At 39.2% G+C, this 24972-nt stretch overlaps 1 protein-coding gene across 5 annotated transcripts in view; it reads right to left on the bottom strand.

The window, feature by feature from the left end:
- The window catches only part of LOC124616460 (serine/threonine-protein phosphatase 6 regulatory subunit 3), a 186685-nt gene that overhangs the window by 96676 nt on the left and 65037 nt on the right, over positions 1-24972 (bottom strand). For 4 of the 5 annotated variants that reach the window (XM_047144779.1, XM_047144801.1, XM_047144772.1 and 1 more), the window contains 4 exons: positions 17186-17356; positions 8958-9136; positions 6519-6632; positions 5752-5908 (listed from right to left, as the gene is read on the bottom strand). In XM_047144779.1, coding sequence (XP_047000735.1) covers positions 5752-5908; positions 6519-6632; positions 8958-9136; positions 17186-17356 — 621 coding nt within the window. The remainder of the gene's footprint in view (positions 1-5751; positions 5909-6518; positions 6633-8957; positions 9137-17185; positions 17357-24972) is intronic. The other variant, XM_047144793.1, reaches the window with a different exon arrangement.

The following is a 24972-nucleotide window of genomic DNA, read 5'->3' as shown; positions in this document are numbered from 1 at the left end:
ATATCATTATCTGAAAACTGCTTTCCACTTCAGTTCATCAGAAAGGACATTAAACAACCATGTCAACAATCATGGATCACTACAGGGATTAAGATATCTTATGAAAGCAAAAGGGAACTATATATGTTGGCAAGAACAAGTACAGATCCTGCAGTAGTTACACACTACAAAAACTACTCAAAATTACTACGTAAAGGTAAAAAAAAAAGAGAGTCAAGGAACATGCACATTATACAGAAAAGTTTCCTTATCACTAGCCAGAACCCAGTCCACATACAGTTCCTGCATTGTTGCTTGGCTCATGGAATCCCCCCAAATGGCCTCACCATCAAATTACCAACCTCTGGCTGCCACCTCTCCTTCCACAATAACCTCCACCTGTCCAGATTCCGCCAATCCTTAGCCCTCACCAACACTGTCCTGCAAAACCATACCAGCCAAGACCAATCCTTCTTACAATACCTTCTCATCACCCATAAAATTCTCCTGCTATACAATCCCAAATTCCTATTACTCACAACACACATTGAAACCATTGTCCTCCAGGAACTAGAGCAACATGATCAACACCACCTCAAAAAAACTCTCCAGCCTGCTCTCTTCCTACTCCCACTTTGGAGTATCACTGCCCACCACCTCTACAACAACCTCCAAACCTCCCCCATGTCCCCTTGTAGCTGACAAACCCTGTCTCACAAACCTACTACATTTTCCCCACCTTCCAAAACTCCCTCCCACCACCACACAGAATCCAGAACCTAAACAGCTCCAAACACAGTTGCGAACCTTTCCTCCAGAAGCCTTAGCCCCTCAGAAATATCTTTCCAAAGGCCTCACCTTTTGCCTCACTCCCAAATTCAATCATCCAGGACTTGTTAAAGACCTCCTCTCCTTGTCCCGATCCCTACAGTGGAAACGCATTTTCACCACCAACCAAACCAGTCAGACTAAACCAAAGACCAATGTTAAATCCTGCCTGACTCAGATCGCTCATCTATCCAACCATGATCCACCCCCATTGCCCCTAAACCACCCTGTTTAACTTTCCAGAATTTCTTAACCTTGAACCTTGCCTCACCATCATTCCCCAAATCCCTCAATATGCAAACTAACCTTACAACCGCAGAAAGAACTGCAGTCCACCATCTAAAAACTGATCCCGACCTAAGGACCCTACCTGTGGACTAAGGCTCCACCACTGTTGTTTTGAACTGCAAGGATTACCTGGCAAAAGGACTCCGCCAGCTATCACATACATCCACCTACAAACCTTGCCACAAGTGACCCCATTCCAGAAATCTAGCAGGATCTCCAGTCTCTCCTCAAATCTGTAGGCCTATCCCAGAACCCCTCCCCAGGGTCCATCTCCCTGCTCACCCCTACCGTTCCTTAAACTCCCACCTTCTACATGCTTCCTAAAGTCCATAAACCCAACCACCAACAACACTCCATTGTGACCGGTTACTGTGCCCCCACTGAAACAATCTCTGTTCTTTTAGACCAACACCTTCAGCCTATTACTCGGAACCTACCCTCCCATATAAAAGATACCAACCATTTCCTCTACAGACTCTCCACAGTTCCTGTCCTTTATCACACGGTGCCCTGCTCGTCACTATTGAAGCCACCTCCCTTTACACCAACATCTCTAATGCCCATGGTCTTACTGCTGTTGGCCACTATCTTTCACAACACCCAATGGATTCCAAACCAACAACCTCCTTCCTAGCTGACATAACCAACAGTCACCCACAGTTACTTCTCCTCTGAGGGCATATCTGAGATACAGCTATGGGCACCAACGTGTCACCATCCTATGCCAACCTATTCATGGGCCATCTAGAGGAATCCTTCCTAAACATCGAGAATCCTAAACCCTCACCAGGTTCACTTTCACTGATGACATCTTTGCGATCTGGATCAAGGTTGAGGACACTCCATCCACATTCCTCCAGGACCTCAAAGCTTCTCTCCTATTTGCTTCACCTGGTCCTACTCAACCCAACAATCCACCTTCCCAGGTGTTGACCTCCACCTCAAAGATGGCTACATCAGTAACTGTCCATATCAAACATACTAAACACATGCAATACCTCCACTTCGACAACTGCCACCCATTCCATACCAAGAAGTCCCTTCCATACAGCCTAGCAACCTGCGGCCGTCACATCTGCAGTGATGAGCAGGCCCTCTGAAAACATACCAAGGGTCTCACTGAGCCCTTCACAGACCATAATTATCCTCCCAACCTTAAACAAAAACAATCTCCCATGCCCTATCTCTGTAGTCTCCCACAACCTCCCAAAGTCCCACCATTCGGCTCCAGAGGAGCATTCCCCTCCTAACCAGTGCCACCCAGGACTGGAGCACTTGAATTACGTTCTCCACCAGGGTTTCAACCACATCTCTTTGTGCCCTGAAATGAGAAATGACATGCCCAATATCCTTCCCAACCCCCACACAGTGGTATTCCACTGTCCACTGAACCTACACAATATACTCATCTGTCCCTACACAACCCCTGCTCCCACCCCGTTACCTAATGGCTCATATCCCTGTAATAGACCTAGATGCAAGACCTGTCCCACACATCCTACTACCACCACCACCACCTACTCCAGTCAGGTCACAAACATCACCTATCCCATCCAAGGAAGGGCTACCTGTGAAACCAATCATGGGGTCTACAAGCTAAGCTGCAACCACTGTGCTGCATTCTATGTGGGCGTGACAATCAACAAGCTGTCTGTTAATATGAATGGCCACTGGCAAACTGTGGCCACGAAACAAGTGGACCACACTGTTTCTGATCATGCTGCCCAACACGACATCCTTCATTTCAATGACTGCCACACAATCTGTGCCATATGGATCCTTCTCACCACATTCCCGTAACCCTTCTCACCACATTCCCGTAACCCTTTGTTAGTCATTTTTCCAACCCATTTCTTGTTCCCATCCCAGCACTACACAGCCCTCATTCCACCGAAGTGCCTAGTCTTCTCATTTCTCTCCTTTCCTGCAACTCCCCCTCCCCCTCTCCCCCGTCCTCCCTCTAACCTCCCGATTGCACCTAGCTGCCCTACCCTCCCTCCACCTCGTCCATGCGTACTCCCCCACCCCTACCCTGATGTCTCTTTCCCTTCCTGCCCCAGTCTCCTCCTTACCCCCACCCAGTTGCCACTCCAATCATACACTGCTGCTGTTTCTCACAATGTGGCTTCAGCTGCCAGAGGCCACCTCTGTGGAAAAGATGAATAAAAGCCACATCTATGAAACAAGTTCATTGTTCTGCAAAAGCAATTAATGCTTGACTGCCAATAATTTGGAAATAAAATAAAAATGGACTAATAAGATGTTTAGTATTCTGTAATTATGTGAGTGAATTTTAATTCATTTGATAGGTACCAGCCAAAAAAATCTGTTTGTTTTCATTTTATGTGAGAGCCGTAAATAAAGAGAGAACAGCAAAATCATGAAACATAAATGCGGGCCACATAGAGACTACTCCCCACTACAACTCTGATTACTCCGCTCAAGTGCGAACCTGGCAGCTTGGGCGTGCCAGAAATATTTTTCCCTATAGCATCTGACTGCTCGCTGCTACCGATCATACAGCTAACAGCCATACTTCAAGTAATGAGAATCGGGAAACGCACTGCTCATATGCGACTTCAGCTCTGCACATGCAACTGGCAACTGCTCAAACAAACCTAATCTAAACAGTAGTGACACCACACTCATCAAAAACAGTTTGTTTTTATGAAGTACTGCACTGTCTTTGTCTAAAAACTTTAAAACATGTTGCTGTTGGCAGACACTTCTGTGCGCACTGTGTTGTAAACGGCACATTTTCTTCACTGCTTAAGTTTTATATTGGTGTTTTTCTCTTGTTTATATTTTACTGTTGCAGTATTAGTTTGCTAAAGTAAAATTCTTTGTTACAGTATCGGTTCTTAACAGTCAAAGTTGCAAAATTTCAACTCAAAACTAAAACAATTAAAAATTCCCAGAACTCTAAAAAACCCCAGGGTTTTCTGATTGTCCCAGGGCGTGTACACCCTGATACCGCAAAAGAAGAAACAGTAAACAATGTTTTTGAAAGTATCACAGACTGCTTTTCTGTGAATGGTCTCATCCTCAATTTTAAAAAGACACAGCATATTCAGTTCTGTACATCCAAGGACACTATACCAATGTTAAGTGCAACACATGGCGAGGAATTAATAAATAGGATGGAGACTTCAAAATACTTCTGTGTTTATACTGATGAGAATTTAAACTGGAAAAAGCACGTTTTGGAATTTCTAAAACAATTTATCTCAGCCACATTTGCACTTGGAATCATTGCAAATCTCAGAGAGACAAATCAGTAAGCTGACACATTCTGCACATTTTCATTCAGTGATGTCATATGGAATAATTTTTTGGGTAACTCATCTTTAAGACAGAAAGTCATTGCCCAGAAATGTGCTGTAACAGTGACATGTGGTGCACAACCATGATCATCTTGTAGATGCCTGTTTAAAAGAGCTGAGCATTCTGACTACTGCTTCACAGCATATTTATTCCTTCATGAAGTTTAAACCAACGCAGTTCAAGAGGAACGATGATGTAAATAATTACAATATCAGATGGAAAAATGACATTCATTACTCCACAGTAAGGTTGTCCTTAGCACAAAAAGGGGTGCACAATGTTGCAACAAAAATTTTTTCATGACTGACACAGGGATGTAAAATGTCTTGCAGATAGAAAAGTAAAATTTGAAAACAAACTAAAAAATTTCTCCTTGACAAGAAGAATTCTGTAGAAGAATTTCTCTTACTGCAATGTGTAAAAGGTGGTGTGTACAAATCACTAACTCGTGTCTGCAGATATTTTGTAAAAAGATCCATAAATGTTCAACATGTAGCCATATTTAAAAATTGAGTTGTGATATGTATGTAAAAGTGACTCATTCCACATTATAACAATTTATCATACAAATGATCCATGAAACATGAAATTAATTGAACTGTGTGTGTAAAGGAAGAACAGCGAGACAACAGTTATAGAAAAGATGAATTTTGAAGTACCAAACATACAGGGCATAGAGCAATTAACAAAAAATATCAGGAAAGATACACAATAAATGTCACATTACTCAGCAGAACAGAAGACAAATGTGTTACGTGCATATTCTACCCAAAACTATTAAGCCTTTTAAGTTGAATTGTGGACTTGCCCCACCAATCATTAGTTTTATTCTAGCAAAGCCTGTAAATAACGGTTAGAAGCCACTTCATTAGTGAAATCCAAATTTGCAAACAGTAAATCACCTCTATTATAACCAAATATGTCACAAAATTCAACTACATATTATTGCGAACATAAACAAATCCACACATTCAATCACTAAACTGACAACAGTGCATATAATTTGTTTTGGGCTTCATATATTCATCCATCCTATTCATCCACTGACCCTACAAGAATTTCATGATATATGCCTTGATCAATAGAAAATTATGACTACAGTAGCAATGTTTTGAGAACGTTTAGTACAGGCATACAGTGAAATATTTCAATCTAATATTGTTGGCATACAAGCTGTAAATTTCCTGCATCACACTACAAACTGTGGCTAATGAATTAAATACAGTCACCTACATATTCGTGCAAGTAGCATTATCATTTCGCTATCTACTGAAACTGCCGTATTATCTACATTAAAAGACTATAATAAACATGTATACATCTGGTACTCACATGGGGTGGATCCAACAACAGGTTATGGAAATCTTTCAGGCGTGGTATAATTGTATTTGTTGTACTCAATATGACCTTAGAAGTCCTTTCACTATCACTGCTAAGTGCATCATCACCTGATGTACTCATAACAACGAATGTAGCATTGACATTTGGGCTGAAAAGTATTTTGTTACAAATGGTTAAAAATAATTACTCATTAATAGTAATCAGACAAAAAAATCTACAAAGTCATAACATAAAATAGCATATAGCATCTGTTCAGCAAAGGATCAGATACAAAACACTAGCAGCATTTCTTAGTACACTAAAAATTAAAGGCCACAATAAACACACTTTTAGGAGAGAACTTTTTAAAAATGTTCCTTCAGTAACCCATCCCAACTCTTTATTTTCTATATTTCCAAAGTACGAAAACTTCAGTATCTGATCTTTATGCTAACACTGACACCTGGAGCTTTTGAAACTTTTCTTAAATTTTTAAGATTTATGGGGGACATGTTCTCATATTAACAAAAATTATCTGTAATTTCAACTGTTTTCAGAAATTAAGAGAAGTGTGGGAAAGAGATGATGGACCCAATTTTTAATAAGCACAGTCCTTGCCACTTTTTCTTAATTCAGGTGTTCTTTCTTCCACAACACAGTAACACAACATTTCTGTGCAAAGCATGTTACTGGAGCAAATACTTGGAAATATGCCACTAATTAATTGATGAGAACGGTTCAGACAAATATTTGCAGTAATCACTAATACTACTGACTACCTTTCTTTTCCTTGATCCAGAAGTGCAAGTAGAACTGAGATACCTCCTACTATTGCAGTTTCACATTTCTCTGGGCCCAGCATATGATCCAGTAATTGTGTTACAGTATCTGGACTGGGAAAACAGAAAATAAATTAAATATCATCTAATTCAAATCTGAAGTAATAAAAGTACATTTAAAATATTTGGAAGAGTAATCAAGTACCCAAGTAGGAGCTGGAGCAGCTCTGACAGACATACAATTTGTGAGCTTGTCAGCCTCACAGCAGTTAAATATACTTTCAACAGGAAGGCCTGAAATATTATCAGTAAATAGAGCATTACACTTACCCACTGTTTATTCTGAAATATCTTTTTTTTTAAATTTGTTCCAATTAGTGTGTGTATGCTTCCATCACTATCAAATCAGTGACTGGCAGACAAAACTAGAAGTATATGACTCAAGTCTACAATCAAATTAATACTATTAGTTGCTGACAGGCGTTGATATACATTGACGGGGATAGCTGAAAATGTGTGCCCTGAGAGGGACTCGAACCCGGGATCTCCTGCTTACATGGCTGAGGCTCTATCCATCTGAGCCACCGAGGGTACAGAGGATAGTGCAACTGCAGCACATTCCCCTTGAGACCCACATTCTCAACTTGTAGTCCACACATTACATTCGTAGTGCCCCTGCCATTATACCCATTACTTGCAGCAGACAATCCACCGAGTCCCGTACGAGTTCAGGCAAATCGTGCGCATCCGCACTGAAGGAGGTCATCAGCCTGTTAGCCTTAAACGATATGAAGATAGCATCTGTTCTCTGACCTGTTCTTAAGTGGTTTTTTTCCCACTGGTTGAAGTAATTTAAAAAAAATAGTTTTCTTGAAAATTTAATTTCATGTAACATGACCTTGATTAGTCCAATTTCGTGATGGCCACTATAGCGAGAGTGAACTTTAAAGACACCAAATGTCATGATTTATCTGCTTATATCTCATGTATTTACCAGAAGCATGTAGCTGTTGATAATATGGCAATTTCACATGAAGTAAAAGTACTTCCTGTGGAAGAACTAGCAAAACAGCGGTGGTTGAAACAGTACGCGCGTGAGCATGCTGCAACTGCAATACACAGAATGTAAGCCACTGTTTATACTTGATTTAGGTTCTTTCCATATCAATGTATTATGAAGTACATCACAACAGAGGTATTCATTGTGGCTTTTTTCCCTCCATCCCTGTTTTGAAGTTCCACCTCAAATGAGTCACGGAACACCTTGTGTACTTGTGGAAGTGTTTGTTCAGAAATGGCCAGCATATAAGAATTGCTAGACATAAACTAAACCAGATGGTACTGCAATACCAGCCACAAGAGGTAGTGACAGGGCTGCAAATAATAAATATTATGTTTGGAATAACAGCCAAGCATGAATCAGGAACCAACATGAGATACACTCAGATGTTACAACATACAGTGAGACCAATGAGGCTATACAGCACTGCCCAGAATGAGCCATGGAGATTTAGGCAACGCAGGATACAGCCTAGCCACACAAAGCATAAGGCCCCACACTCTGCATAAACTTCGTTACCGCCATCTCGGCTCATGTCGCATCATGTCTCTGCAACTTCTCTCTCAATAGTAAATGTTATGCGGAAAAATGGCACAAATTTCCACAGCACAAACACATCTCAAAGACCCTACATTTAACATCTTTCATTATACACAGAAGAACCGAAACCTGACATGCACTTATTCCCTGTATACCTCCAAAGTAAAAATCTGGACTTTTTCACACTACGGAAAATTGAGGATGTAATAACAATACAAAATATGACAGACTGCTACTCACTATACACAGCAAGCACTGAGCAGCAGACAAGCACATTTAAAGAATACAAAGACTGTTAGATACTGTATTACAGATTATCATTGTCCTCGAGACGCAGAAAAACACATATTCACAGATGCACAACACAAAAAGCAACTGCCATCTCTGGTTGCTAAGGCCTGGCCACTTACTTCCCCCCCCCCCTCCCCCCCCCTTTCAAAGAACTCTGACTGATAGTTTATAATATCTAACAATTTTCTTTCAGCGTGCTTGTCAGCTGTTTAGCATCACCTCTAATTCATGAGTAGTAATCTATCCTATATCATATTAAGTCATCACACTATCGCACAGCTTCACTACCACTGTGCACCTTCAACAAATTTTAAAATTTTATACAAACACTTGTTCATGGCACTTGTTTACGAAAGCTATAGAGACCCTTACTGAGTAACAGTTTTATAAACTCACCAGCTACTGAGTTGACTCATTGTGTGTTCCTTTTTCTCAATGTTTTCAGTGTGTTTCCCTGTTCAAGGTTACTGCATTTGATCCATAGAGGCATTCTGCTTTTATTAGTATATGTCTTAGTTTTGTGTGTAAAGCAGTGAGTTTCTACTTACGATTCTATGGCATCCAAAATAGGATCAAAAGATGCACGGTCTGTAGTACTCATCTGGTTCTCTCGTAGCATTTTTATCACATCACACAAAAGCTGGGAAGCATTACCATGACGGTCTGAATCTACTGAAGGATCCAGAAGTGCTACCAGATTTTGCACTAAGTTCTGATCATTAAGCCACTGCAAAAGAAAATAACATCTAAGTAATTTTGCCCCACAATATTCAGGCAAAAACCATGACAATCTGCAAAGCAAGATTACATATGATCATCTGTCCTATTTTTGGTCAATTAAGAATTTTAAGACATGTCAGAACACTTTATAAAATGGAAAAGCAAAGAGAAAGGAAATCTCACACGATTTAAAATGGAATGCACTGTGGATATTTTACAGCTATATATTTGCTATATGTTGAGTGTGATACCAATACTGTTAAGTTTTGTTATTTGTGTGCAAAAAAGTGTGTAGATGTAGCTTTTGTAACCTGTACCCATAAATATGAATGTGATGTGGCACAGAATAACTGTCACACAGTGATAGGTATAGCTGTCACATCCACAATAATGAAAGTAATTACAGTTACAAAAAGAGGTAGAAGAAAGATAGGGACTGAGAAACTATGTAGCTGATATGTTCAGTTTTCTTTTCCTTTGACCATCTTAAATTTCAATCAGTTTGTCAATAATGAATCGGTCATTCCACTAGAAATCATCAGGTGGAGGTTGCATCATGGTTACAGATTTTAATGCAATTTGGTACAGTTAATACTGCACTAAAGTAAGTTCATATCTCAGATATTCAAATGTGAAACCCCTGCCCCCCCCACCCCCCCTTTGGCCGCTTCACAAAATGTGTCTCCATATGTGACCACCGAGCTCCTGTACTAAATCAGACAAAGCCAAAAGGTTGGTCTCATTTGAAAGGTAACACTTCTCCCTTGTAGGCGAAAACAAGGGTGTGTTGCAATGATTCATGGTTCAGAAGTAATACATAGACAAACAGCTACACAAGTTATCACAGTTTTACAAGTTTCCAATATTTTTTTATCTCATGTTTGAATGATAGTACTGAAACAATATTTGGAGTGTATAGTGAGTTGATAAGGCTGAATTCATAAAACAAATTTGGTCATGTTACTTGCATGTGCACTTTGACTGACTGGATTTTGAAAATTCCAAAATTGTCGAAAATCACTATTTGGGACCTATCCAAATGCAATGTGTGCAAGGTCACTGCATGCTGCAAATGGTTTCATTATGTAGCTTGTATCTAAGTCTAATATCTATGTTACTTCCATTTATTGTAAGCCATTTAACCATGTTCTAATACTGATATACCACATATACCAGGCATTCTATGAGTGAATGAGCCTGTGTGTGACAGTTAAAAATGTAAAAGTCATGACTGCGAACAGTGTCAATGAAATCCTGGCTGGTCCACCACAACCATCCAAACACAGCTGTGCTGTCATTGTGCACAGTACTGAAACATCTTATGAGGAGTGAGCATGACACTACAGTTCAGTACGGAAGTGAGCCGCGAAGTGCATGATCATGTGTGAATGACATGGAGAAATGTTTTCTTGGTACACAGCTTTGGGGCAGAAATGTCAAACTACCTTACTGTAGACAATCAGGACTCGAACGTGTGTGGCTATAGTGATGAGACAAAGCACCTATTGGCTGTTCGTACAGGATTACAAATTGAGGATGAGGAAACTTTGTGTTACCATCATGAGAAAGTATACCTGGACAATTTTACACACTTTTTGGTCATGTATGTTGTGACTCGTTCTCTTGTCACAAGACTGTGGTTAAAAAAAAGAAAAGGAAAAAAAAAAAAAAAAAAATTGAAGGGTCAGAGTGACGAGGGTAATCCCAAAAGTAAGGTCTCCTATTTTTTATAAGTACATCGACCTGTTTATTTCTACAGTTTACAGCCTGAACTTCAAGCTATTTTTCAACATAATCACAATTCCTATCGATGCATTTTTGGAGAACCTGTGGCAGTTTTTTTATGTCCATGTCGTACCAGCTCACCGCCATGCTGTTCAGAAATCTATGAACCTCTTCTTTCACCTTGTCGTCAGAGCTGCATCGCTGGGACCACAATTAACACTGACAGGTTCTGTGAGACTCTGAAAAAACTCAAACTGGCAATTCATAACTGGAGAAGAGGAATGTTGAGCAAGGGCGTACACATTCTCTATGACAACGCTCGCCCACACATCGCTCGGCAAACCGTTGCTCTCCTGCAACAGTTCCAGTGGAACATAATCACCCACCCACTCTATAGTCCTGACTTGGCGCCCAGTGACTATCACCCGTTAAAGAACATTTGGCCGGAAAGTGATTCATCTTGCCTGATGTGACGCATAGTGGACGCAAGTCTTTATGTGATAAAGTACATCAGGCTGTTTGTACATTTTATGAAGATGATGAGTACAGTTGTTTGTGTCTAGGGATGAAAGACTTTGTATCTGACCGATCGGAATGTGGTGTTAAAGAACACAAACAGAAATGCCTTGTTTTAGTGAATTTGAAGAAGTTGTATGCAGCCTTCAAAGAGAATTTCCCACTTACAAAACTGGTTTCTTGAAATTTGCACAGTTGCATCCCAAATGGTGTGTACCCCCGGGTGCTCATGGAACGCATGGAACGCATGCTCTGTGTGTGTGTGTATTCATCAACAGAACATGAAGCTGATGTTACATGTCGCCAAGCTTAAGATGATAACTAGACTTACTTGAGAAGATTGTATGCTCTACTGAAGGCAAGAACTACATGTTATATAAATGTGATAAGTACCCTGGAGTACAATGTATTTCAGCTCCTCTTGCAGTATCAGAAGCACTGTGTTTGGCTGAAGATGTCCAGTATATGCAGTGGATCACGACAGATCGGTGTACATTGATATAAGTGGTGGAAATAGTTGATGATTTCATAAACAATTTTTGCAACACACTGGAATTGCTGAAAAGACATCATTTTATAACAAAACAGTAATCATGTTATCTAGCTTCACTGAAAGAAACACTCAGCCCAACAGTGTATTGTGATTGGCGATTTTTTCTGAGAATTACTCATCTATTGCACAAGATGCAACACAAGGATTTCACTGGCAGCAATCCCATGCCACAGTGAATCCTTTTGTAGTTTATCTACTGATATCAGGGTCAGCATCATCAACTGTAAAGACAATGTGCACAATAAGTGACTATCTCATTCACTCAACAGCTGCAGTACATTATTATCAGAAAACCATTATTCCCCACATAAAAGATGCAATGCCACACTTAGGAAAAATCCACTACTTTTCAAATGGAGCACCATCTCAATATAAAAACCAGAAAAATTTAAAAATCTGACACTGCATTCTGAGGACTTCGGATTGATACCGAGTGGCATTTCTTTGCCATTAGCCACAGGGAGAGTGCCTGTGACAGAGTTGGGGAGACAGTCAAAAGAAGACTGGGTGCGAGGAAGAGTCTTCAAGAACTTCATCACCCAATCCTCACTGCACAAGCACTTTTTGAATTTGCATCACACAAGATAAAGGGTATTCAGTTCTTCTATGTCTTCCGAGGAGACATTGAAAATAACAGTGCAATGCTACTGAATGAATGATTTGATCAGTGCACGACAATTCCAAACACAAGACAATACCACCACTTTATACCTGCTGGAAAGGATGTTGTTAAGATGTATCGAACTTCATGCACCATGAGATATGATATGGGTTATCTCTCTCACAATGCAGAGACACAACACTCTCCAGTACAATAGCAATCAGTATCATTGCAGCATATCAGGCCATCTTCTTACATTATTTGTGTCTACAATTCTAAGTGGCAACTTGCTTTTGTTGTGGACTGTTCTGAAAAGAACCGAGATGTTTTGGTGAAGTATATGCATCCACCTGGACCAGCAACAAAGTCAGCTGGGTGAAACTCTGAGACATTCTAAAACCAAATATTGTGCCAAACACTATAACAGGCGGACAGTATGCACTGGACAGAGCAACTGAAATTTAAATACTCCAGTTGTTTAACAACTTTCAGCAGTAAAAGTGAGGAAAGGCACTGATCTTCAACACATGTGCTTCCTATGTAACATTCTATTTAGATAATGATTGATGTGTTCAGAGTGTGAAACACATTATTTCTACTAATTCATGTTGAATATGTTGCAGAATAATGGTCTCTTGTGTCAAATTCTGTGGCACTTACAATATTGTCCTTAACACGTACAAGCTGTTAAAAGAGTACAATAAAAAATTATGCACTGGAGTAAGACAGATATTCTGGGGGTAATTAGACTTAGGTACAAGCTATGTAATGAAACAATTTGCAGCATGCTGTGACCTTGCACACAATGGATTTGGGGAGGTCCCAAATAGTGATTTTCAACAATTTTGGAATTTTCTAAATCCAAAAAGTCAATGTGTGCATGCAAGTAACACAACCAAATTTGTTGTATGAATTCAGCCTTAACACCTCTCTGGCACACCAAATATTGTTTCAGTACTATCATTCATATGTAAGATAAAAAACACTGGAAACTTGCAAAAATGAGATAATTTGTGTAGCTGTTTGTCTATGTATTACTTCTGAACTGTGAACCATTGCAACACATTATTGCTTTCTCCTACAAGAGGGAGGTGTTACCTTTCAAATGAGACCAACCTTTTGGCTGTATCTGATTTAGTACGAGAGCTAGGATGTCACACATGGTTTTTTTGGGGGAAAAAAATGTAACTCTGGGAGGGCCTAGCTCAGCCCCCAGGAGTTTCACATTTCAATACCTGAGACATGAACTTAATTTAGTGCAGGTATTAACTGTACCAAATTTCATTGAAATCTGTAACCATGATGCAACCCACTTTGGCTAAAATCTGATAATTTGCAAAGGAATGACCCAAATACAGAAAATTACATCTAAGTAATGAAATTGTTCTACAATTACTGTGAATATCAGCAAATGCAAAGACAGTGATTATATGTGAATCAAAGGTGGACAATAATTTCTGTGTCAATTTTTTGAAATGTGCAAAAACAAAACACCATTCCATATTTAAACAAAAATTCTGAGAGTTTTACGGAGGCTCATGGGATTTATCCCCTGGTTGCAACAGTCAAGAACCTCTTCACTGACACTTATTGTGATAGTAGGTGTGTAGATGTTGGCTGGATACAGAAACTAATTACAAGTGTGATCTTTTTGTCCATCATTAATTTTCACATTTGTGCTCTTACTTTAAATTTACAAGTTCTTTTGTGACTTTCCTCAATTCTCTCTCCAAAACTCTGTGTTCTAAGCTGGCCCATGTACTCACACAAATATTAATATTACTTCTATTATAAATCAACATTAATAATAAGCCCATCAGGAACACATGAAGTACTTAGCGGTGGTGGTGATTTGCCTTCCTTTGTGCCCCCATTTCTTTCATTCTCCTTCTGTGGTCGTCTTTTCTCTTTTCAGCCATATTGGCCCAGTCATCTTGGGTTTTCCCTGTAAGTCACCCTGCTGTTTGTGAATTTTGGACCTGAAGATTTCACAGTTTTGGACATAATACGGTGTAATTCCTGCCAATTTCAGATCAGCTATGATCTTGAAAATCCATTTCATCATGTCCGTTTTGGCTTTATTCTTATTGTTAACAAAGTCAACACTGTTTTGCAAGCCTGTCTGGGATCATTCGTTTAATGTGTCTATAGAATGTTAACCTGCATTTTCTAATGTCACCATGGATATTTGTGTATTGTTGGACTTCCTGTTTGCCTCTTGGTTGGTATTCTACAGACCTATATTTTTCTTGCAATTTTGGATTCCTTCTTTTCAATGTTTTCAATGTCTGTTTTCCTATTTAAAGTTACTTTATCTGATCCAAAGTGGCATTCTCGTTAACTACTGTACTGTATGTCTTGGTTTTGTGTGCTTGGAGGTACATTTCTTGCTGCAGATCTCTCTAGTAAGTCAGCATGCAGTTTCCGTCTTTTGACATCCGGATTTGTTTGCATTTGTTTTGATGCCATTTTCCTGAATGGTTTCACTGAGCTACTATAACTGTGGAGCTCGTTTGATTTTCTCACATTTCATCTTCAAGAACTTTGGTGCTTGTTTGTTGTAGGTCACATTTTCTCTCTTTTTTTCAAAAGATATCTGGAGACCAACTTTTCTGCAGTTTCTTTCAAGAGTTCAATCTGATTTTGGGCAGATGAAATGTAGCAAGTTAAGGCTGCTAAACTGTCTGCAAATGCTAGGCAATATGTAGATTACTTGCCTCTGCATAGAATGACTGGTTGATCAATTTGAGGTTTGCGTTCTGTTTGCACCATTTTTGTATCACTTTTCTCAGGATGCATATGAAAAACAATAGACAGTCCATCTCCTTGTCCTACTCCAGTTTTGATTTTGGAAGAATCTGAAATTTCCCCATATATTTCGTATCTTTTATCACCACCACCACCACTATTTTATCTTTACTTGACAGCACAATAGATCTGTGACTTGATGGTGCACTGTTCATTAAAATTAGATAACAATGCTGAATGAAGTCTTATGTTTGGAGAAGATAGCACAACATTACAAGTATTAGTGTATCATAGCTATAATAAACTCCAACTCAAACAATGCTAAGGTGCCCAAAATCAGTCACTGCCTGTACGTCTGGTATACAAGATGATTGAGAAGGGTACCTGTATCAGTTTGAGGCAAGGGACCCTGATCCAGAAACAAGAGATTTGAAAGTTATAATCTAAAATTGTTCTGATACCTCTGGCAGTGGAATACATGTACCAGTACTGTTGTTAATAAGACTGTAGCATAGGCGACTTTCAGAGGTGATAGTATAGCCCAATACAAGAAAAAAATTTCCCCTTATGACAGATGAGCAGACGTTCAATAGAAGTGATGTGTTTCACAGTAATGAAGATGAACAAGTGCTCATAGCTCTTAAGGTATGCACTTCATATGCATTGTTTATCAGACTTTTTCCCTTCCCTTTGTTCATACTGCCACCCCTGAAAGTTGCCTATCCTACACTCTTGGCAACAGCAGTACTAGTACATGTATTAGATTGTCAGAGGTACCAGAACGATTTCCACTTATAACTTTTGACACTGTTGTTTCCAGACCAGGATCTCTTACCTCAAATTCATACAGTTAACATTCTCCATCATCTCTGTAAGTTTGGTTAATCCAGAATCATCTTATATAATGCTGATCATACATATTTCAGGTGTTTATTTTTCTAGAACGCTTAAGTAATATAGGTACCAACCTGTCATTGAGGAATGGAACAAGTTTAACAGTTCACAATGACCTTGTTTCTGTGGCAAAGAAATCCCAGACTTTATTCCATATTGATTCTAATTTCTGTAGTAACTTACCACATTCATTTTTATTTCATTTGGGTGACAATAATTAAATATGTTAAACACAAAAATTCACGGCAGCTGACACTGCTGGAGGCTAAACTCCAGTTACCTCTCTTCTAATAATTATTTAAATTTCAATCGAAATTGTATAGAAATTTCGTACTGTAAATTGTCATCTTCATCCTACAACTTCTCAAAATTAATGAAGACAAAACAAATGAATAGAACTGCTTTTCTTGTGATACTGTTACATTCTGATACAACTAATAACAACAATAAATAAAATAAGATAGAACATCATACACTGAACCTAATATCCAATTTTATCATAGTTCTATGTACGATCTGCTATCAGTCCAATGGCTTGGCGGTAAAGTGCCAGACCACAAATCTAAAAGTCTGGAGTTTGATACGTGATCATTCCTAAGATTTTCAACTGTCACTTATCACTTCTTTCATTTCTGGTAATGTTTGTTGATGTGAAAAATGTGAAGCTGCAGCGTGGTTCGAAATTCATGTTAAACTGTAGGTTCCCCTACAACTAGCTGGGTAAATCAGTTCAAATGTCACAGGAAGGCAATCCACCTCCAACAGGATCATACAAAGTAAAGCACTGTGGTGTTCAAAACAATCTTCGGAATGATGACAGCTTTTTTTACTTACTGTAACTTTTGTCTCACAAAACAACAATAAAAAAGTAATATCGATTAAGACACTTAAGAGCAGCACAGATAAATACAATGCCTGTTCTGGAAAGTTGGCATAGCACCACTCCAATTAGTTTTAACATTAACAATTAGTCATCTGAAACTGATATTTAACAATAAATAAATCACAAATATACTTACTGTGAGAATGTTCTGTTTCATTTGTACTCCTTCAATCTGTGTGATTAGTTTTAATACAAGATCCATGATGGCTGAAGTTCCCAAATGCTTGAGCAGTAAATCCACACAGTTTTCTTTTGACTTTAAGAACTCGAGTACCTGTAAGCAAGTGAACTGATAGGAATACCAGTTCTGGGAAGAGAAGGAGACAAAAAGAAGTATATTAAACAACAAAGCTTCAGTAACTATCATCAACATGGTGATTATTAAGAACATTACAGAAAGATCTAAGAGAAAAAAAAAAATCCTAACATTAGGATTCAATTTAAAAATTACACAAATAACTGTTCTGTCAAGATAAATGGTGAACAGAAAACACGAATACTATAAAAACAATCTTAATGAAATGGGGTGAGGGTCATTCCAAGTCATTGTCACCAAGAAAGAAATGATGATGTACTATATTAATCAGTACTTAAAATCTAGCGCACTTCTTGAGAAGCAGGCTACTTAACACTCAGAGACCAGCACAGAAAGATCATCAATAAATCTAATTTCAAAATATCATGTAAAAGAAGGGAGACAAAACAGTAAAAAACAAGGTAACAGAGAAAACAATCAGAAACAGAAAAAAATGAAAGCACATAAGCAGCAAAGTCAAAATAAATCATATAAAAACAGCATTATGAGGAGAAAGAAGTTTAGGTGTAGAGCATGATCCAAATACACGTTAAGGTACAGTTCCTCCTGGATGTGGAAGCAATTTTCCTAAGATAGAGGTCTGAAATACAGTAATGAATGTAGCCAGTTCCATAATATCTGATTTCAATTAGCAATACCTTAATTAATGCTAGCAGTGTAAGTATGTCATTTGACTGTAGCCAATGTCAGTTTTCAAATTAACTGTTCGACCACTTTACGCTTCCTTTTGTTTTTGTAAAGACTGGAACGATGGAATAGTTACACTGGAGGAGGAGCAGGTGGCAGTAAAAGGGGGTGAGTCAATGTATTGGACATGCTTTAAAATGTGTGTTTACTGTTATGATGAACTGTCATTTCCGTTTATTCACCTCCAGCTTCTCTCTCACAAAAAGAAAAAAAAGTGTGAGATGACTTCATTCACATCTTTCACTTCCCTATATTGTTTCTTATTACCTACCTATGTTTACTAATCAATGAAGTAAAGTTTTGAAGACTCAAACTTAGATTTTCAGTCTTTTTTCTGTTCAAAAGTACATTTGTTCCTAACTTACTATGACAACAGAGTATTAAGAGAATTTGGGCTTGGTAAGAATCAAATGGGACTAAAAACGAATTTCACTCTAGTTTACCTAACAATTAGAAAACTAAAATGATCTGATGATTCTAAATCATTTTCGAATTTCAAGTGATTACATACTCATAACCCACTGTGTAAAATAGAGATTCTGATGACCTAGAAATGAAGTCCTTTTCAATCACGACATACATCATAATATTAGTAAAAATATATACAAAGGTATACTCGTCACGCAGAAGGTCCGAAAATGAGTTTATGAGAATTTATTTAGGAACAAGGACGTATATCAAATTAAACTAACCAACATGTTCACCATCTTATCAAATGACAGCTGTACAGACACACAACTAAAAGGGGCAAGTATTTAGCACAGGTACTCATGTACACAGTAAAAACTGTTACGGGCATGAATAAAGCAAACTGTAAGGAAATTTCTAATGGAAAATGTAGCTGTTAAGGAGAACATGAAGTGTACTGAGCAAACAATGATTGGAACTTGATATTACCAGAATGAGTAGCCATAGTGGCACTTGAAAAAAGTGAGAAAACTGACAAAGTATTTGAAAAATGTGATTGAAAGGTTTTATGTATATAGACTGAAGCAGCGAGTGAAAATCTGAACCAAGGCCAGGAATCTAAACTGGGTCTCCTGCTTACTATGCAGGTGCATTAACCACTAAGCCACCTTGGCACTGGGCAAAACACATCCTACAGACAGTTTCTGTTTTGGTACGTTGTTCCTACAGAGAATCACAGGAGAGGGGAAGGGAGGGGGAGGGGGTGGTGGTTGGGAGCAGCTTTCAACTACTCGACAGACATCCAAACTGTGGTTAACTGGAAAATTTTGCTGGTTTGGACGTCCCCTACCTTGCTCTGACCTTCTTATCACATTATTTTCTCCATGCTGTACTCAGGGCAACAAAACTTTCACTACAAAGTGGCAAACTAAAAAGAAATTGGTCCATTAACTGAAACAAAATCTTGAGCTTTTAGTATTCTTATTAGTACGAATAATCAATTTTGCAAAAGAAAATATACAAACATCAACAGAAGTTTTTGCATACCCCGATATGTGACACAGGAGTGTTGCTATAATTGTTCCTGTACTGATCAGAAGGTCACCCCTGACCTAGTTTGTCAACATACACACAATTACCAAGAGTGCTACTTATGGGCAGAACACCATTCTCAATTGACTGCAGCATTTCAGTAGGAAGTAAAGCATCAGTAAGGACGCCTTAGAGACATCTGTGGAACAATAGGGTGAACATCCCTCAAGCCACAATGGACAATTGTTACCAATGACTGGGTCCACATCATAATGTTATGGGCAGAAAGCTTGTTAACCTGAGAAGTGCACCATAGTCAAAATGATGCAGTGTGGATGGAATAGTTTCAAACTGACTGGAGTGTTGAGGACTTCTACTACAAAACATCTCCCTGTTTGACAGTCATACAGGATGATCGGTAACTATGACTTTTTAATCAAAGGAACCATAGACTGCGTGCTCCAGAACAGAATTTGTCATTTGAAGAGGCCATGGCATTACGTATAGCATCATAGCATCAAACTGTTAGGAGCCTGTTGTACAATGCAAATCTCCATTCCCAGCAACTACAGTGAGTACAGCATCATACACCACAACACCATGGACACCATTACAGATGTTAGGAGACAACTCAGTAATATTGAATAGTTCCAACACTGTGTCCCACATGAGCAACAAAATGGTTGTCGAGTGGTGGTGTGGGGTGCATTACATGGGGCCACTGTACATCTCTGCTGTTGAGGGCAATCTCACTGTTCTACAGAACAGGGATGAAATTCTGCAATGAACAGTGGGACAATATCGCCAACATTTTGACGAAATTTCATCTCGACGGATGATAGCTGATGTGGTCATCATGATGTTCTCTTGAATACATTCCTTCAGCATGTTAGGATCACCAGAATGGAGTGGCTGGACTGCTTTCTGGTCTTTTGTTGACAAGACATTAAAAAATGACACTCAATGGCACAAAAAATTCCAGTCTTTCATTCAGGGAGAAAGCAATGACCTGGATACTACATCAACAATAAGAGTGATGCGGAATCTCGTATTAAATTATTTAGAAGTAATGGCACAGTGGAAACCCATAGATGTCCTGTGTGGAAGAAGAAGAAGCAGGAGGACGAGAGGAAGAAGAAGAAACACACAAGCGCAGTTTCTAGCATGTCATATGAAGCAATTTCAATGCGTACAACGCTCAGGCAGGATCTATCATAGAAAAGTGTTCTAGGAGTAGCATCTTTGACTAGCAATTAAAATATCCCAGCCACTGCTTAAATTTTGAATAAAAATCATCAGATTGGCAGCCAAAGACTCATGGTATAAGGAGCGCCCTCACTCTGCAGAAGCCCTTGTCAAAGAGGTCAGAAGAACAGATGTTGTTGTTGTTGTTGTTGTTGTTGTGGTCTTCAATCCTGAGATTGGTTTGATGCAGCTCTCCATGCTACTCTATCCTGTGCAAGCTTCTTCATCTCCCAGTACCTACTGCAACCTACATCCTTCTGAATCTGCTTAGTGTATTCATCTCTTGGTCTCCCTCTACGATTTTTACCCTCCACGCTGCCCTCCAATATTAAATTGACGATCCCCTGATGCCTCAGATCATGTCCTACCAACAGATCCCTTCTTCTAGTCAAGTTGTGCCACAAACTCCTCTTCTCCACAATTCTATTCAATACCTCCTCATTAGTTATGTGATCTACCCATCTAATCTTCAGCATTCTTCTGTAGCACCACATTTCGAAAGCTTCTACTCTCTTCTTGTCCAAAATATTTATCATCCACGTTTCACTTCCAAACATGGCTACACTCCATACAAATACGTTCAGAAAAGACTTCCTGACACTTAAATCTATACTCTATGTTAACAAATTTCTCTTCTTCAGAAACGCTTTTCTTGCCATTGCCAGTCCTCTCTACTTTGACCATCATCAGTTAGCATTTCATAACAACATCTTGCCCTTCGGGTGGGAAACAAACCCTAAAAGGTGAAAGAGTCAGCAGTCATCAAGAAGGAGCTGCCAAGTGGGAGATAACTTTGAGATGAAGACTAAATAAGCAACAAAATGGTGACATACTGTGAGTCAGAGCATGGACTGAAAGAAGTTTTAACATAGTAGGGGAGATAGAAAATCTGGAACGGGGAATGCAAAGACTCAGTCCAGAGATAATGGGCGTTAGTGAAGAAAAACTGAAAGATACGGATTTCTAGTTACAGGAATATAAGATAAAAGCTAAACGAAATGCTTTTGGCTGTTAAAAGGAAAATGTGAGAAGCTTTCTGTGACTACTGTAGCAGAGTCTTATCCAAAGACCTCTAATAAAACACGAAGAATTTCTGGTTGTGTGTGAAGGCTGTCACTGGCACCAAAGTTAAGTATTTACACACTCATGGATGACATAGTACATGAAATTTAGAGCAGCAAAGTTAAAGCAGAAATGCTGACCTCCAGTTTCAATTTTCCATTACAAAGAAAACTCAGGGATACTGCTCCAGTTGGATGCAAAACTGAAAAATTAGAGCCCATACAAATGTTTATTATTTGTAAAAGGAAGATCCTCTACTGTACAATATAAGGTGGCTGGCAGAACAGATCCAGATGTATAAATGGGATTCCTATAGAAAGCTCTCATGCCATCTTTTATTCATGGTAAATCACAATGCTGCTGACTTCACAGCAATAAGAGAGATACAAGACTGACCCATAAACTGTTCCTCCAGTCACCCTTCTGCAGACACTCTTGGATTATGTAGTGCAGTTAATGTTATATATCAGTTTTGTTGTTACTGTCAACCTTGTCATGACCTAAAATGAACTTTTCCTGTTATCTCAATTCTGTGATAAAGCCAGGAAATGCATATTCAACAGTGCTAATGCAGCAGTCTATGTTTCAGTTTCTTTCATATATCCAAGGATTCCACCCTAAGAACCAGGATCAAAATGTTGTCAACTTTACTATCAGACTACACTCTGCTCAAAATAAAAGCATAAATACGAGGGTCACTCTAAAAGAAATGCACACTATTTTTGTAAAAATACAGTTTTCATTCTGCATTGTGAAAGTTTTACAGTGTGTAGATACAACCTTCCTGCTCGTTTTCAAACTTAGTTCAACCTGTTCCCGTGAGCAGTGCCGTCACAGCACGTCTTCAAGATGGCTGCTACACTTGACGTTTGTCAGAAGCAATGTGCTGTCACAGAATTCCTGTGCTGTGAAAACGAGACAGTGGGAAACATCCACAAGAGGTTGAAAAAGTTGTATGGAGATGCTGCTGTCGATCACAGTACAGTCAGTCGGTGGGCAAGCAGGTTACATGATGAAAGCGGGCACAGCAATATTGAGGATTGTCCTCGCAGTGGCACGCCTCTTACTGCACACACTCCAGACAATGTGCAGAGAGTAAACAAATTGGTGACTGCTGACAGACGCATCACAGTGAACGAATTGTCACACTACACTGGGATAGGGGAAGGAATTGTTTGCAGAATACTGAAAGTGTTGGCGTTAAAAAAGGTTTGTGCCAGATGGGTTCCCAGGATGTTGACAGTGGCTCACAAAGAAACAAGAAAAACGGTATGCAGTGAACTTTTGGAACAGTACGAGAATGGTGGAGATGAATTTCTTGGAAGAATTGTGACAGGTGAAAAATTCAAAACCACACCTTCTACTGGAAAAGTTATGACTACGGTGTTTTTCGATTCCGAAGGACTCTTGTTGTGGACATCATGCCAAGTGGAACCACCATAAATTCTGATGCATATGTGACGACACTGAAGAAACTTCCAGCTCGACTGAGTTGTGTTCGACCACATCTGCAAAAGTAGGATGTTTTCCTGTTGCACGACAATGCACAGCCAGACGACCAGATGTCAGTCAAAAAACCATGGAAGCGAGCACAAAACTCCGATGGACAACACTGAAACACCCGCCTTACAGTCCTGACCTGACCCCATGTGACTGTCATCTCTTTGGGAAACTGAAAGACTCTCTTCGTGGAAAAACGTTTGAAGATGATGACTCCCTTGTGCACACAGCCAAACAGTGGCTCGAACAGGTTGGTCCAGAATTTTACCAGGCGGCGGGTATACAGGTGCTGGTTCCAAGATGGCGTAAGGCAGTTGAGAGGGATGGAAATTATGTGGAGAAATGAAAATATTCTTCCTAAAGGATGTATCTACACACTGTAAAACTTTAAAACATGTAGAATAAAAGATGGATTTTTTAAAAAAAATAGTGTGCATTTCTTTTGGAGTGACCCTCGTATAACTGACTCAATTAGCCTAATGAACTGCTCCTAATTTCAAATAAGAAGGTATTAGTTTTAATTCAATTCTAGTTACTGCAACTATGTTTTCTCTCTTCTGGGCATTACTGTATATACTCTTCAAGCACAATTAAATACTTACAATACTGAATGATCTCATCATACCATCTGCTATCAACTACTGAAACCTGAAAATAGTGACATAAAATGTATGCCAGCAAGATGGGTAAAATTTTGGTTGGTTTGTTGACTGGGGGAGGGGACCAAACAGTGAGGTCATCGGTCCCATCGGATTAGGGAAGGATGTTGGCTGTGCCCTTTCAAAGGAACCATCCCAGCATTTGCCTGAAGTGATTCAGGGGAATCACAGAAAAACCTAAATCAGGATGGTTGGATGCTGGTTTGAACTATCATCTGCCTGAATGCGAGTCCAGTATGCTAACCACCGTGCCACCTTGCTTGGTGCAAAAAGTTGAGATCATATTTATTGGTGCAGCCTGTGCTGAACTGCAGTGGACAGCCACGGTAAGGACTGCCTAAGGCCAGAGAAGCTGCCTTTGAGAGCTAGCTCGGGAGCAGAAGCTGGGTTTCATCAGGGTCTAAAAGGGAGAGGTGAAGGCAGTTGGCTAGAGAACCTGCATATTGAGGAACATAAAGGCATTGAATGTGGTGGCCTTTGCAAAATGGCAGATTATGACTACTGAGTGAAACTTCCAAATTAATGTTTAATTCACAGATACATTATATCACAAAACCAATCAAATCAGCGTGGCTGCAGCACTGACATGCATAAAATAAGACCATCACATATATACAGAGTTCACCAGAAGAATAAACCTGATGTAAACATTACAGCATGTCTGCTACTCTATAGATTCTGCTATACGTCCAATGTGTATTTGTATCTCAACTATATCAAATATAGTCCCTCGGAAAACTTGAAAGCCAAATTTTTTCTGTAAATTAACGAAGAACATTAAGAACAACCTGTTTCTCGGCACTTTTTAACTGTTTTTCACATGCGTGTTTCATTACAGAGCAGGAAGCAGCCTAAGCCACTTTCATACTGCGTATTAACAGTGCGACAATCAGAGTGCAACACCACAGAGACACTGATTGTACACTATTTTTTAAATACAAACTACATAGCTGCAGCATGATTTAAGAAAACTTTGATGACTGTTAATACATTTGAATATCTAAATGCTTCATT

Source organism: Schistocerca americana, chromosome 1 (genome assembly GCF_021461395.2).
Source record: "Schistocerca americana isolate TAMUIC-IGC-003095 chromosome 1, iqSchAmer2.1, whole genome shotgun sequence".
Lineage (NCBI taxonomy): Eukaryota > Metazoa > Arthropoda > Insecta > Orthoptera > Acrididae > Schistocerca > Schistocerca americana.
Note: the sequence above shows the minus strand (reverse complement) of the source record. Positions and strands in the feature narration are given on the sequence as shown.